This window comes from Amblyraja radiata, chromosome 14 (assembly GCF_010909765.2).
Source record: "Amblyraja radiata isolate CabotCenter1 chromosome 14, sAmbRad1.1.pri, whole genome shotgun sequence".
Lineage (NCBI taxonomy): Eukaryota > Metazoa > Chordata > Chondrichthyes > Rajiformes > Rajidae > Amblyraja > Amblyraja radiata.
Genome location: NC_045969.1, coordinates 8,721,883 through 8,734,239, shown reverse-complemented (window position 1 = coordinate 8,734,239; position 12,357 = coordinate 8,721,883). Strand labels below are relative to the sequence as shown.

Here is a 12,357-nt window from a genome sequence, read left to right as displayed (position 1 = left end):
ACCTTTATTCACCATGTTTGGTGCCGCTACAACGTACTCAATAGGTCAGGCAGCATCTGAGAAGAGCGAAACAAAATTAAAGCTTCGTATAATCTTTCATCAGAACAGTAAAAAGTTAGAGTTGAAACAAGTTTTAAGATGTTGAGAAATAGGAGAACAGTAAGTAAGACATGTTTTAAAGGCAGATTTGAAAGATGAGAAAGGAAAGAATCAAAAATAAAGGGTTTTAAAGGGGATTGAAGACAAGGGAGCTTAATTAAATGAGATGACAATGCAAGAAAGAAGAGTTTAAGGGGAAAATGAAAAATCAATAGGGGATGTAAATTGAAGAAGTAGAATTTATAGTGGGGGAAGGGGGTAGATTTAATTGGAACCTGAGGGGTAACTTTTTTACACATAAGGTGGTCAGTATATGGAATGAGCTACCAGAGGAGGTAGTTGTGGCAGGTATTATCATAACGTTTAAGAGACATTTGGGCAGGTACATGAATAGGATAGGTTTAGATGGTTATGGGGCAATCGTGGGCAGGTGGGAATAGTGTTGATGGGGCATGTTGGTCGGCGTGGTCAAGTTGGGCCGAAGGGCCTGTTTCTTGTGTATATTCCTTGTGTTATTCCTTGTGTATAAAAGAAAGGAAGTTGCATGTAGATATATATTGCATGCAATTTTGATTTTTCTGCACAAATTTTCTAGAGTGTGTCTTTTTTCATCTAACTGTGTGTCATGGTCCAAATGCCACAATTGGTTATTATCAAACTTTTTAACAATATCCTATTAGCCTGCAGCCCAAAACATACATCCATCATATGAGTTTCCTTTTTTTCTCCACTCCCCTACCTGATCAAGTGCATCAAAGCACGAGCTAAATTTCCACTTCCAATTTTCAATGTTTGACGCAATATTGCCCATTGCATGAAAATATTTAATGATTGAGAATTCTTTTTTGGGTACAATATAGGTTAGCATTATTTTTTAGATTTTCACCGCACAGGTGGAAAGCTCTGAACAATTCTGAAGTTTTGTTGAGGGACTGCTTCACATTTAATGACAGCGGAAAATAAATACGTATTTCACAAAATATGAATTTATATTGAAAGGAAATTGAAACGAGGTATAATGAACAACTAATGTGAAAATGGAAGTGATATTTGGCTCGCCAGTCATATAAATTCTCAGTTGCAAACCCATACACACTGACATCATTGGAGAATAACGGTGACAGCCTTTTCCTGAATCATCCATGCCTGATTTACGAAATAGGCTGTCAAAAGGATTTGCATCAACTTAAATAAAAGAATATCAATGATTATCAAATTACCAAGTAAAGGCTGGTTACAAATGAGCTACAATGCAATATACTGTATTTTATGCTCTATGAGAATATTGATATTTCATGCCGTGGAATGATGCAAGCCTGATTTTGTATTCACACCATAACCCCACTTTTGTTTGCTCTTCAGATGAAAAAGCCACTTTTAGCCTAATGAAAATTCAAGAAAGGATAAAAGGGAGGGTGCTGGCTCCTGATAAAGAATAGGTGTTGAACGCTGTCAATTTCCCATTGGAAATAAAGTGGTCAGGGTTAAGTTACTCAAATGTAACTCGCTCTACATCATTTCTCGGAGCAGGAAGTTCAAATTACAACCTCTTGTCAACCATGAGGATTTATATTAAGTGTTAGAGCTAATCCACATCACTGAAAATCCTAAAATTGCCTGGAATATGACCAGCGGGCAAGATAATGCCATGTACAGCTACATTCCAGAAAATATAATGTAACACCATTTTCCCCCTGTTTTTGCCATAGCCCTCCAAAATGTAAATCATCCATAATTTTAATTGGTGAAGAACTCATGACCTCCAGGTTTTTGACCAAATGTCCAATTTCTCAACAATCCCAAGGCTCACTTCCTCTTTGTAACAGCCATTGTTTGTACTTTGCCCTGCCTCAACATCTCAGTGAGGAATTGGAGGAACAGCACCTCATATTTCGCTTGTGCAATTTACAACCCAGCGGTATGAATATTGATTTCTCTAATTTTAAGTAACACCTGCTTTCTCTCCTCTCTCCCTCCCTCCCCCAATCTAGTCGTCGAACCAGTTCCACTGTTCTCATTCTTGTATCCATGTTATCATAACCTTCCCCGGCCAACAATGGGCTATTATGGACTCCACTCTTCCTGTGGACATTTGTTGCAGTCCCAAATTGTTCTCCCTTTTTCTCGCCTCCAGAACATTTTGTTCGAGTGGACAGTTTACTCATGTTGGACTAGGTAATTTACATGTAGATTTGGGAATTACTTTGAGTGGGGCAGGTATGGGAATCCAGAAGATAGCATTAGAGGACCACATGTCCAATATGCAGTTTCAATGGATAAGATGAAGGCCTGTTCAAGTTGGGGAGTAAACAGGTATTGGTACGGGACAATATAGTTCGAGATATAGATGTTCTCTGCAGTGTGAGGTTGAGTCCGAAGGGCTTTTTGTTTGATACCCAAGCAACAACTGCTGATCCTCACTCTTAACTATAGGAAAGATATCAACAAAATAGAGAGAGTACAGAGGAGATTTACTAGAATGTTGTCTGGGTTTCAGCAACTAAGTTACAGAGAAAGGTTAAACAAGTTAGGTCTCTATTCTTTGGAGCGCAGAAGGTTAAGGGGAGACTTGATAGAGGTCTTTAAAATGATGAGGGGGATAGACAGAGTTGATGTGGATAAGCTTTTTCCATTGAGAGTAGGGAAGATTCAAACAAGAGGACATGATTTGAGAATTAAGGGACAGAAGTTTAGGGATAACATGAGGGGGAACTTCTTTACTCAGAGAGTGGTAGCTGTGTGGAATGAGCTTCCAGTGGAAGTGGTGGAGGCAGGTTCGATTTTATCATTTAAAAATATATTGGATAGATGTATGGACGGGAAAGAAATGGAGGGTTATGGTCTGAGTGCAGGTAGATGGGACTAGGGGAAAATAAGTGTTTGGCACGGACTAGAAGGGCCGAGATGGCCTGTTTCCGTGCTGTAATTGTTATATGGTCATATGGTTAACAATCCTCAAACACCAACTATTTGTCTTCTCGCCTTAAATATTAAATGCCAGTCCTTCCGCCACTTCCTATCCGTTTCTACAAACACAACCACTTTTTTTTTACCAACCACCACTGCCCTTCCACCCCTACTCAATCACGAATCCTTACCCCATAATGCAAAGCACAAAGTGATGGAGAAACCTAGCAGGTCAGGCAGCATTTGCGGAGGGAATGGACTGACAATGTTTCTGGTCAAACCCTTCTTCAGGCTGATGGGCTCTAATCCTCTTGCACCCTAGCAACAAAACAGCAATAAAACAACAATAAAACATGAGGGTATGAATGACGAGCTCAAGAGCCTGACCTTAGGAAAGGAGGACCGGTATATTTGTGCCCCATAAAATATGCCTCGTCAATATACCCATTTGTGTAAAAAACAAAAATATTTTAATCAGCCATTCTTTTCTCTGATGTTTGGATAGTGTAGTTCCACATTTGCCAGAATAATGTCGCAGTACTTCAACAAATTTATTGTGTGAATTTATTTTGCATCCTGGCGTTATGCTGAAGTAATTTTTCTCAATCAAATATTACATCGAGTAAATGGAATCTTGGACATCACCCCATTTCGTCACCGTTCTGGGATTTAAGTCTGATGGTGTCTCTGTCTCCAACAGAAAGTAATTTTAGCCATGAAATTGTTCAGTATTTTCCATTGGTTATATTGGGGTATAATGTTCAGGTATGGGCCAGCCTTTTTCCAGCAAAGGTATCAAACCTGCTTTGAGAGCTACGGTGCCTGATAATGAGGGTTGAGCTTTGAGTTGGGAAGGCTGGTAACGATATTACATTTGAAATTTATTAGGCTGTAATGTGTCATTAAGCAAGAAGAGATGTTTTTGGCCAGAATTGACTTAGTAAGTGTTTTGAAATTGAAGTAATATGTGTTCCAAGGGTCCTATTAAATGTAAGGAAGAAGTAATTGTGATCTTGTTAATTGTTGACTTTGCCGTAATCCCAATAGATTTTCACTTTAGGCTTAAATTGCGAGATACTTTAACAGTTACAATGAGTTTCCAATTATCCATTCCCTGTTTCAGCTGACCACTTTTTCATCTTTAATTCACAGGTTGATGCTTCAGTTGCCAGAGGAAGTAGGGCTAATTGCTATTGCAGTTCGACAAACACAAGGCAAAGGTCAGTTGTTTTTCATTCCTTTTTCCTTTCAACCCTCAGACATCACTTTTTTTTAAGCAAAATACAGTACAATTGAAGCCTTTGGAGGTTAACTACAATTATTCATCTTAAAGCAGAGAAGGTCGACAGAAGATTCAATAAACCGTTTGGAATATTGTACGGATTTGATAGATGAGTTAAAGAGAAAATGTTTCTAGTGGCATAAAAATTGTGATTTTTTCCAAAAAGTTGGGAATTCATTTGGGTGTTGAAATTGTATTAGCCCAGTCAGTTATTACAATTTGGAATGCAAATCAGAATGGTGGAATCAAATTAAATAGTAATTTTCAAGAGACGTGGAGTTTACATATAAATGGAGTATTTTAAATTCAAAACAAAAATATAATTGTTGACTTAACCAGAAGTGTAAAGGGCCTGTCCCATGTACTTGGTAATTCAAGAGCTCTCCCGAGTTTAAAAAAAAATCAAACTCGTGGTAAACACGTAGCGGGTACGTCGGAGCTCGGGATGTCTCTTAGCGGCTCGTAACGCTAACGGCAGGTACTTGGGAAACGCGTTAAGCTCGTGAAGACTCGTGAAGATTTTTCAACAAGTACATGGGACAGGCCCTTTACACTTCTGGTTAAGTCAACAATTATATTTCAACATGTTGAAAAATGTCCACGAGAGCCCCGAGTACGTACGAGCGGCTATTACTGTAATTCTCCGAGTTCGAATGAGGGGTAACTCGGGGGAACTCTTGAATTACCTCGTACAGTTGGACAGGCCAGTAAATGATGGAACAATGGACTGAAAGATATGTTTCATTGCTGTGTGATTGTGATATTAGAATGTAAATCAGTACAACACAAGAACAGGTTGTTTGGCCTATGATGTCTGTACCCTCTCTGCCTACTCATGATCTTTATCCCTCCATTTCCTGCATGTTCAAGTGTTTGTCTAAATGCCTCTTAAACATCACCGTTGGATCTACTTCCACCAACTCCCTGGCAGCGTGTTCCAGGCACCTATTATTCTCTGAAGAAACATTGAAGAAACATCAATTTGGAAAGGCTGGTTCTATGCTTTTGAATAATTCCCCTGTCCCACTTAGAAAACCTGAACGGAAACCTCTGGAGACTTTGCGCCCCACCCAAGGTTTCCGTGCGGTTCCTGGAGGTTGCAGGTGGTTGCCGGAGGTTGCAGGTAGTGGAAGCAGGTAGGGAGACTGACAAAAACCTCCGGGAACCGCACGGAAACCTTGGGTGGGGCACAAAGTCTCCAGAGGTTTCCGTTTTGGTTTCCTAAGTGGGACAGGGGCATTGTTACATTAGAAATGCACTTAAGATTTTAGTTTGGCTTTAATGTACAGTTATCTTACTCAGGAAAGAGCACAAATGAAAGGGTTAACACTGACAAGAAGGATGGTTATGTCGAAAGAATGGGAAAATTGAATTCCAATATCTTGGGATGAATTCAGATTTGGGTCAAACCGATGAAAGGATCAATTTTAAATGCAGAATATTTATATGCCCGGCCTGTCTCAAAATGTTTTAGATGCATCTATTTTAATAGTGATTTGGGTTTATCTTTCAGGTCGTGGACAAAATATATGGATTAGTCCCATTGGCAGCGCCATGTTCACAATCCAAGTTCGGATTCAATTGAACTCTCAGCTTGGACAGAACATTTCATTCCTACAGCATTTAGTTGCACTGGCTGCTGTGGAGTCTGTCTTATCCATTCCAGGTTATGAGGTTTGTTAAACCTACGGCTATTTCACAATGTAAAAGTTCCATGTTTAGTTTCTTGTAGAAATATCCCTTGCAGTTCAATGGAACATTCAAATCAAGTAGAGATAAAGAGAGGGAGATAATTGTATTCACAGGGGGGAGAGGTGGGAAGTCTGATGTATTGTGGATGGTGAATGGAGAAGGTAAGAAAGCATAGGGAGCGGAGGAGGGAGATGGCAAAGTAGGGAAATTAAAGGGAATGGGAGAAGAGGAAGTGAATGAGGAAAGGTAGATAGGAGGAGGAGGTTGGTAAGGAATTGGAGGGAAGGTTAAATGGAAGGGGAGATGAGGTAGATATGCACAATGCTGGGGGAAATGTTGGATACATCAATCACGGTGAGATGTGAAAGCTGGGAAGAAAATGGAATTGGAGAGAGATAAGAAAATGGGAAGTGAAGATGAACAGTATAAAATGGAGAACAGTGGAAGAGTACTATATGAACATCATGCGAAAAATTGGGGAAATTTACATGGCACTTTGAGACTGAACCTCTATTTAATAAGATCCAGGCTGATGTAACAAAATAATAGAGAAATCTATTTGTCAGCATGACCCAGCTCGCCCATTATTTTTCAACATCATATTGAATTGAATTGTGAGCATTGTTGGGCAACATATCTGAGGAAGGATATGCTGGCTCTGGAGAGGGTCCAGAAGAATTTTACTGGAATGATCCCAGGAATGAGCAGGTTAACATACGATGAGTTAACATACGTTGACGGCACTGGGCCTCTACTCGCTGGAGTTTAGAAGAATGAGAGGGGACCTCATTGAAACATACAGAATAGTGATAGGCTTGGAGAGAGTGGATGTGGAGAGGATGTTTCCACTAGAGGGAGAGTCTAGGACTAGAGGTCAAAGCCTCAAAATTAAAGGACATTCTTTTAGGAAGGAGAGGAGGAGGAATTTCTTTAGTCAGCAGGTGGAGAATCTGTGGAATTCTTTGCCACAGAAGGCTGTGGAGGCAAAGTCAGTGGATATTTTTAAGGTTGAGATAGATAGATTCTTGATTAGTAGAGGTGTCAGAGGTTATGGGGAGAAGGCAGGAGAATGGGGTTAGGAGGGAGAGATAGATCAGCCATGATTGAATGGCAGAGTCAACTTGATGGGCTGAATGTTCTAATTCTTTTCCTATCTTTTATGATCTTATGATTGCCAACATCAAGCAAGATGGGAAAGGAAGGAACGTTTTATCAAGAATTTGAAGGGTTAATAATTATAGTTGCGGTTAGATGGTTTCATCCTGAATTCAAATTATTGCCATGAGCATCTGCAGAGGTGTATTTAATTACACGTTTTAAAATTTAATATTTTATTTCTTGGTTTGTTATTTCGGCATTGTATTCTGTTAATGAAAAACTAACATATTGTGTAATGCACATTTGTTTAGGACATTGACTTGAAGGTTAAATGGCCAAATGACATTTACTTCAGTAATCTCATGAAGCTGGGTGGTGTCCTGGTCAATTCTACTTTGATGGGAACAACTTTTCACATGCTTGTTGGTATGTACAAGATCGAAATATGAAGAGAGAAGAGTTTATGTTCTTTAAAAACTAAGTCGTTTCACTAAACTTGCATTTGTTTGCCACTCATGTCGTTTTAAACGTTTTTAATTCTTAATGAATATAAATCAGTTGACTATTTCAGAAGTGGTATGCTTCTAGAGAATAAATTTGTGTTTTCGATATTTTTTGTGATTCAGATAATTCTACAAAGGATATGCTATAAATTGAACAAATAACAGTAGAAAATGTTCTTCTTTCTGTCATTGATAATATGTTTATTTATAGTAAAACGAGCGAGGGAATGTTGTTTGGAAATTGAAAAGAAATATAACAATGGACCATTCATAAAACCTTAGTGCGAATCTCAAATTGAAGACAAATTTAGGTCCCTTACAGTCAGAGACAGGTGAATTTATAATGGGGAAACAAAGAAATGGTAGAACAGTTAAACAAGTACTTTGGTTCTGTCTTCACTGAGATAAATCCCCAGGGTCTGATGGTCTGCATCCCAAAGTACTCAAGTAGGTGGCCCTAGAAATCGCGGATGCATTGGTGATAATTTTCCAATGTTCTCTCGACTCTGGATCAGTTCCTGTGGACTGGAGGGTAGCCAATATAACCCCACTTTTTAAGAAAGGAGAGAGAAAATGGGGAATTATAGACCAGTTATCCTTACATCGGTAGTGGGGAAGATGCTGGAGTCGATTATTAAAGATAATAAAGCAGTGCATTTAGAAAGCAGTGACAGGATCGGTCAAAGTCAGCATGGATTTATGAAGGGGAAATCATGCTTGTCCAAACTTCTGAAATTTTTTGAGGATGTAACAAGTAGAATGGATAAGAGAAAGCCAGTGGATGTGGTGTATCTGGACTTTCAAAAAGCCTTTGACAAGGTCCCACACAGGAGATTAGTGTGCAAAATTAGAGCACATGGTATTGGGGGTAGGGTATTGACATGGATTGAGAACTGGTTGGCAGACAGGAAGCAAAGAGTAGGAATTAACGGGTCCTTTTCAGAATGGCAGGCAGGGACTCGTGGGGTGCCGCAAGGCTCGGTGCTGGGACCCAGTTATTTACAATATATATATTAACGATTTAGACAAGGGAATTACACGTGATATCTCCAAGTTTGCAGATGACTCAAAGCTGGGTGACGTTGTGAGCTGCAAGGAGGATGCTATGAGGCTGCACGGTGATTCGGATAGGTTGGGTGAATGGACAGATGCATGGCAGATGCAATATAATGTGGATGAATGTGAGGTTATCCACTTTGGTGGCAAGAACAGGAAGGCAGTTTGTTATCTGAATAGTGTCAAATTTGGAAAAGTGGAGGTGCAACGAGACCTGGGTGTGCTTGTACATCAGTCACTGAAAGTAAACTTGCAGGTACAGCAGGCAGTGAAGAAAGCTAAGAATGGCTTTCATTGCGAGAGGATTTGAGTTTAGGAGCAAGGAGGTCCAATTGCATTTGCTGGTGAGACCACAACTTTTTGTGTGCAATTTTGGTCTCCTAATTTGAGCAACAACATTATTGCTATTGAGGGAGTGCAGTTTAGGTTCACCAGGTTAATTCCCAGGATGGTGGGACTGACATATGATGAAAGAATGGGTCGACTGGGCATGTATTCACTGGAATTTAGAAGGATGCGAGGAGCTCTTCTAGAAACATGTAAGATCATATAACCATATAACCATATAACAATTACAGCACGGAAACAGGCCATCTCGACCCTTCTAGTCCGTGCCGAACACATAATCTCCCCTAGTCCCATATACCTGCGCTCAGACCATAACCCTCCATTCCTTTCCCATCCATATAACTATCCAACTGTCCAATCCTTACAGAATTGGACAGGCTAGATGCAGGAAAAATGTTCCGGATGTTGGGGGGTCCAGAACCAGGGGTCACCGTTTACGAATGGTAGGCCATTTAGGACTGAGATGAGGAAGACCTTTTTCACCCAGAGAGTTGTGAATTTGTGGAATTCTATGCCACAAAAGGCAGTGGAGGCCAATTAGCTGGATGTTTTCAAGAGGGAGCTAGATTTACAGTAGCTCTTAGTGCTAAAGGAATCAAAGGATATGGGGAAAATGCAGGCCTACTTATGCACCTATGTTTCCATGTTTACCTATTAGAGTTATATCTGGACTTTCAGAAGGCTTTCGACAAGGTCCCACATAAGAGATTAGTATGCAAACTTAAAGCACACGGTATTGGGGATTCAGTATTGATGTGGATAGAGAACTGGCTGGCAGACAGGAAGCAAAGAGTAGTAGTAAACTGATCCTTTTCAGAATGGCAGGCAGCGACTAGTGGTGTACCGCAAGGCTCAGTGCTGGGACCCCAGCTATTTACAATATATATTAATGATTTGGACGAGGGAATTGAATGCAACATCTCCAAGTTTGCGGATGACACAAAGCTGGGGGGCTGTGTTAGCTGTGAGGAGGATGCTAGGAGGCTGCAAGGTGGCTTGGATATGTTGGGTGAGTGGGAAAATGCATGGCAGATGCAGTATAATGCGGATAAATGTGAGGTTATCCACTTTGGTGGCAAGAACAGGAAAGTAGACTATTACCTGAATGGTGGCCGATTAGGAAAAAGAGAGATGCAATGAGACCTGGGTGTCATGGTACACCAGTCATTGAAAGTAGGCATGCAGGTGCAGCAGGCAGTGAAAAAAGCGAATGGTATGTTAGCATTCATAGCAAAAGGTTCTAGTATAGGAGCAGGGAGGTTCTACTGCAGTTGTACAGGGCCTTGGTGAGACCACACCTGGAGTATTGCGTACAGTTTTGGTCTCCTAATCTGAAAAAATACATTCTTGCCATAGAGGGAGTGCAGAGAAGGTTCACCAGACTGATTCCTGGGATGGCAGGACTTTCATATGAAGAAAGACTAGATAGACTCGGCTTGTACTCGCTAGAATTTAGAAGATTGAGGGGGGATCTTATAGAAGCTTACAAAATTCTTAAGGAGTTGGCCAGGCTAGATGCAAGAAGATTGTTCCCGATGTTGGGGAAGTCCAGAACAAGGGGTCACAGTTTAAGGATAAGGGGGAAGTCTTTTAGGACCGAGATGAGAAACGTTTTTTTCACACAGAGAGTGGTGAATCTGTGGAATTCTCTGCCACAGAAAGTAGTTGAGGCCTGTTCATTGTCTATATTTAAGAGGGAGTTAGATGTGGCCCTTGTGGCTAAAGGGATCAGGGGGTATGGAGAGAAGGCAGGTACAGGATACTGAGTTGGATGATCAGCCATGATCATATTGAATGGCGGTGCAGGCTCGAAGGGCCGAATGGCCTACTCCTGCACCTATTTTCTATGTTTCTATGTGTTACAGTAAGCTAGCAGTTACTGAAACAGTAACAACCAGTATTATTACTGCTAAATAATATTTATCCGCTTAAGCATGATTGCCACTTCATATTCTGAAACAAATTGTGATCTTTGCTAACTTTTCTTCAAAAGGCTGTGGATTCAACGTAACTAACAGTAACCCAACTATATGCATCAATGATATAATTCAACAACATAACAAAGTGCACGGAACACATCTGCAGCTGCTGCGAACAGACCAGTTGATGGCTAGAACGGTCACGGTCCTTGAAAATCTGATCAGCACTTTCCAAACCGAAGGGGCAAATGGAGTTTTGCCACTTTATTATAAGAGATGGGTGCACAGGTTAGTTAAATCAACCAATTGTAGAAAATGCAAGTATGCATTCTCTAGAATGGATCCAATTCCATTGTATCTTGCTTGCAATAGAAGACATGTAATTGAAAATAATAGGGTGATCGCTGGAGCCTCCTCTATGCACTGTCCTGGTTTGATGTGCAAAGGGAGATCGTGGTTATTAATAGGGTGATTATGCTTTTAAAAGCATGTTGGTCAGTTATTCTTTACAGATAAAGATAGGCACAAAATGCTGGAGTAACTCCGGACCAGGTAGCAAATGGATAGGTAACGTTTTGGGTCGGGACCCTTCTTCAGACTGATTGTAGTCGGGAGAGTGGAGAAATACAACTGAATGCAAAAAAATCTTGACAACTTAGGGCCGGCAGCAGATGACCTCGGGCAAGGAGGTTCCTTGATATTTCGATTGTTGAATATAGACTAGTGTGAGCCTATCCTTTTTATTACATTATGCTATTCTTTATAGATGTCTGTTTGTCTGTCAAAACGCTTTTCTTCCAACTTAAATGAGCTCTTTCAGACGAATTCCCAAGATCAGGACAATTTCCAAAACATTGGCCAAGAAATTCCATCGATGTTGTTAATTTTTAGTGTTATGAGATTGAAAATTAACTTTGCCTGCCATGAAACATAATAATCTTTGCGAAGTAGTTCTGCATCTCTGGAATTTTGACTGAGCACTTCCCTGAATGATTCACCCTGTGCTCATAATGTGATTCCCTCGTCAGGTTCGCATAATTCCCCATGCAACCCTCTGCTGCCATGCCTTTGAAGTCCATTAGTCCAAAGCTAATTTCACAGATTAATCTCATCCTCCTGGAGATTCAATGTAGTTCTTTCCAAAGCACATGCAGAACTGCAGTTTTAGTGCTGCTATGAGTCTCGTGCCAAATCCTTTAGTAGACTTGAGTTATATGAAGTCAAGAAAATACTTCTTGCCATCTTGATACAAGCACCATTAACCAATAATTAATTACTACAGTTTATTAATATTAAGAACATGATTATAACTTGATGAAATATGCGTATATCAGCATAGAATTTGGTGGCAGAAACAAAGAACTGCAGATGCTGGTTTGAATTAAATATAGACACAAAGTGCTGGAGTAATTCAGCAGGTCAGGCAACATATCTGGAGGAAAAAGGACTGGTG

General features: G+C 40.3%; 1 protein-coding gene across 3 annotated transcripts in view; it reads left to right on the top strand.

Annotated features, from left to right (window-relative positions):
• hlcs (holocarboxylase synthetase) overlaps window positions 1–12,357 on the top strand; it is a 101,021-nt gene that overhangs the window by 78,558 nt on the left and 10,106 nt on the right. For all 3 annotated transcript variants that reach the window (XM_033032443.1, XM_033032444.1, XM_033032446.1), the window contains 4 exons: window positions 4,159–4,226; window positions 5,802–5,962; window positions 7,390–7,504; window positions 10,979–11,192. In XM_033032443.1, the coding sequence (XP_032888334.1) occupies window positions 4,159–4,226; window positions 5,802–5,962; window positions 7,390–7,504; window positions 10,979–11,192 (558 nt within the window). The remainder of the gene's footprint in view (window positions 1–4,158; window positions 4,227–5,801; window positions 5,963–7,389; window positions 7,505–10,978; window positions 11,193–12,357) is intronic.